The sequence below is a fragment of the Calidris pugnax genome, unplaced genomic scaffold (genome assembly GCF_001431845.1).
Source record: "Calidris pugnax isolate Ruff unplaced genomic scaffold, ASM143184v1 scaffold766, whole genome shotgun sequence".
In the NCBI taxonomy this organism is placed as follows: domain Eukaryota; kingdom Metazoa; phylum Chordata; class Aves; order Charadriiformes; family Scolopacidae; genus Calidris; species Calidris pugnax.
The window spans coordinates 6,607-9,050 of record NW_015091476.1 but is presented as its reverse complement, the minus strand read 5'-3'; the positions used below and the strand labels follow the sequence as shown (position 1 = coordinate 9,050).

Sequence of the window (2,444 nt, the reverse complement as noted above, 5' to 3'; positions counted from 1 at the left end):
GGGGCAGGGGGAGGAGGATGTGGGGCAGAGGAGGAAGAAACGGGGCAAAAAGAGCCCGAAACGGGGCCAAAAGAGGCGAAAACGGGGGCGAAAAGTGACGGGGAGGGGAGGGATGCAAATGAGATGCAAATAAGGAAAGGGGGCGGGTCTTCCTTACCGGGTCTCCTGCTGATGCTGCGGCTGAGGGGGGAGGGGAGGTCGCTGTGGCGGATGGTGCAGGTGAAGGTGTCCCCTTTCTCCCAATCCTGGACGGTGACGGGGACCTCGCTGATGGCCGTGTAGGTGCCGTTGTATTGGTCCTCCAGGAGAAGGTCTCTGGGGCGGAGGGAGCCCCCCAACTGACGGGTCCAAGTGACCTCCAGTCCTTGGTCACTGGTCAAACTGGTGGCCATGCAACGGAGGACGGGGTTCTGGGAGACGTAGAGGTCGGAAGGAGAAGGGGGAAGGATGAAGAGTTGGACGGAATCGCTGCCGGGAGGAGAACCTGGGGGAGAAAAGGTGAAGGTCATGGAGATGCCACCAGCCCCAGAGATATGTGGGGTGAAGCCCCACGGAGGTGCCATCACCCCTAAATCGAGGGGGGATGAAGCCTATGGAGATGCCACCACCCGAAGACCCGTGGGGTGAACCCTAAGGAGATGCCACCAGCCCCAGAGATCCGTGGGGTGAACCCTAAGGAGATGCCACCAGCCCCAGAGATCCGTGGGGTGAACCCTAAGGAGATGCCACCAGCCCCAGAGATCCGTGGGGTGAACCCTAAGGAGATGCCACCAGCCCCAGAGATCCGTGGGGTGAACCCTAAGGAGATGCCACCAGCCCCAGAGATCCGTGGGGTGAACCCTAAGGAGATGCCACCAGCCCCAGAGATCCGTGGGGTGAACCCTAAGGAGATGCCACCAGCCCCAAATCGACGTGGTGTGAAGCCTATGGAGATGCCACCACCCGAAGACACGTGGGGTGAACCCTATGGAGATACCACCAGCCCCAAATCAAGGTGGGATGAAGCCTATGGAGATGCCACCACCCAAAGACATGTGGGGTGAACCCTATGGAGGTGCCATCACCCCTAAATCGAGGTGGGATGAAGCCTATGGAGATGCCACCACCTGAAAACACGTGGGGTGAAGCCCCACGGAGGTGTCGTCACCACTAAATCAAGGTGGGATGAACCCTATGGAGATGCCACCATCTGAAAACCCAAAGACACGTGGGGTGAACCCTATGGAGGTGCCATCACCCCTAAATCGACGTGGGATGAAGCCTATGGAGATGCCACCACCTGAAGACATGTGGGGTGGGCTCCATGGAGATACCACCAGCCCCAAATCAAGGTGGGATGAAGCCTATGGAGATGCCACCAGCCCCAGAGATACGTGGGGTGAACCCTATGGAGGTGCCATCACCCCTAAATCGAGGTGGGATGAAGCCTATGGAGATGCCACCACCCGAAGACACGTGGGGTGAAGCCTATGGAGATGCCACCAGCCCCAAATCAAGGTGGGATGAACCCCAGGGAGATGCCACCACCCCCAAACCCAAGCGGGTTGAACCCTATGGAGATGCCACCACCCCCAAAGTAAGGTGGGATGAACCCTATGGAGATGCCACCAGCCCCAAATCCACGCGGGTTGAACCCTCTGGAGATGCCACCACCCCTAAATTAAGGTGGGATGAACCCATGGGAGATGCCACCACCCCCAAACCCAAGCGGGTTGAACCCTATGGAGATGCCACCACCCCAGACCACCCAGGGGACAACCTCTGGAGATGCCACCACCCCCAAACTCACTCATGCACTTGTGTCCCTTGACCTCCTGGATGGTCTCGGAGGCGGCGTGGGTGACCTTACAGCTGTAGATCTTCTCCTGCCACTCCCCCAAGGTGACGTTGAGGCTGGAGGTGGCCGTGAAGGTGACACCGGTGGCATCGCGGGAGGCGGGGAGCTGCTCAGGAGATCCCAAGGGGTGACCGTTGACCAACCACTGCAGGGTGACGGGGACCGGGGAGAAGCCGGTGACGAGGCAGAGGAGGTGGACATCCTCGGAGTCGCAGGTGTGGAGAAGCTCCACGGTGGGGGCCTGGATGCGGCTCACTGGGGACATCAGCGGGGGGGGGGGACGTTGAGTGACGTCATCATCTCATGGTGGCCACCATCTCGTGGTGGCACCATCTCATGGTTGGCCCCATCTCGTGGTGGTCACCATCTCGTGGTGGTCACCAACCCATGGTGGCACCATCTCATGGTGGTCACCATCTCGTGGTGGTCACCAACCCATGGTGGCACCATCTCATGGTGGCACCATCTCATGGTGGCCACCAACCCATGGTAGTACCATCTCATCGTGGTGGCCCCATCTCATGGTGGCCCCATCTCATGGTTGGCACCATCTCATCGTGGTGGTCACCATCTTGTGGTGGCACCAACCCATGGTGGCACCATCTCA

The 2,444-nt window shown here is 59.8% G+C and overlaps 1 gene segment (V, D, J or C); it reads right to left on the bottom strand.

Annotated features, from left to right (window-relative positions):
* The window catches only part of LOC106899778, a 9,892-nt gene that overhangs the window by 5,445 nt on the left and 2,003 nt on the right, over nucleotides 1-2,444 (bottom strand). Inside the window, 2 exon segments of the C gene segment in view lie at nucleotides 128-484; nucleotides 1,790-2,092. Coding sequence covers nucleotides 128-484; nucleotides 1,790-2,092 — 660 coding nt within the window.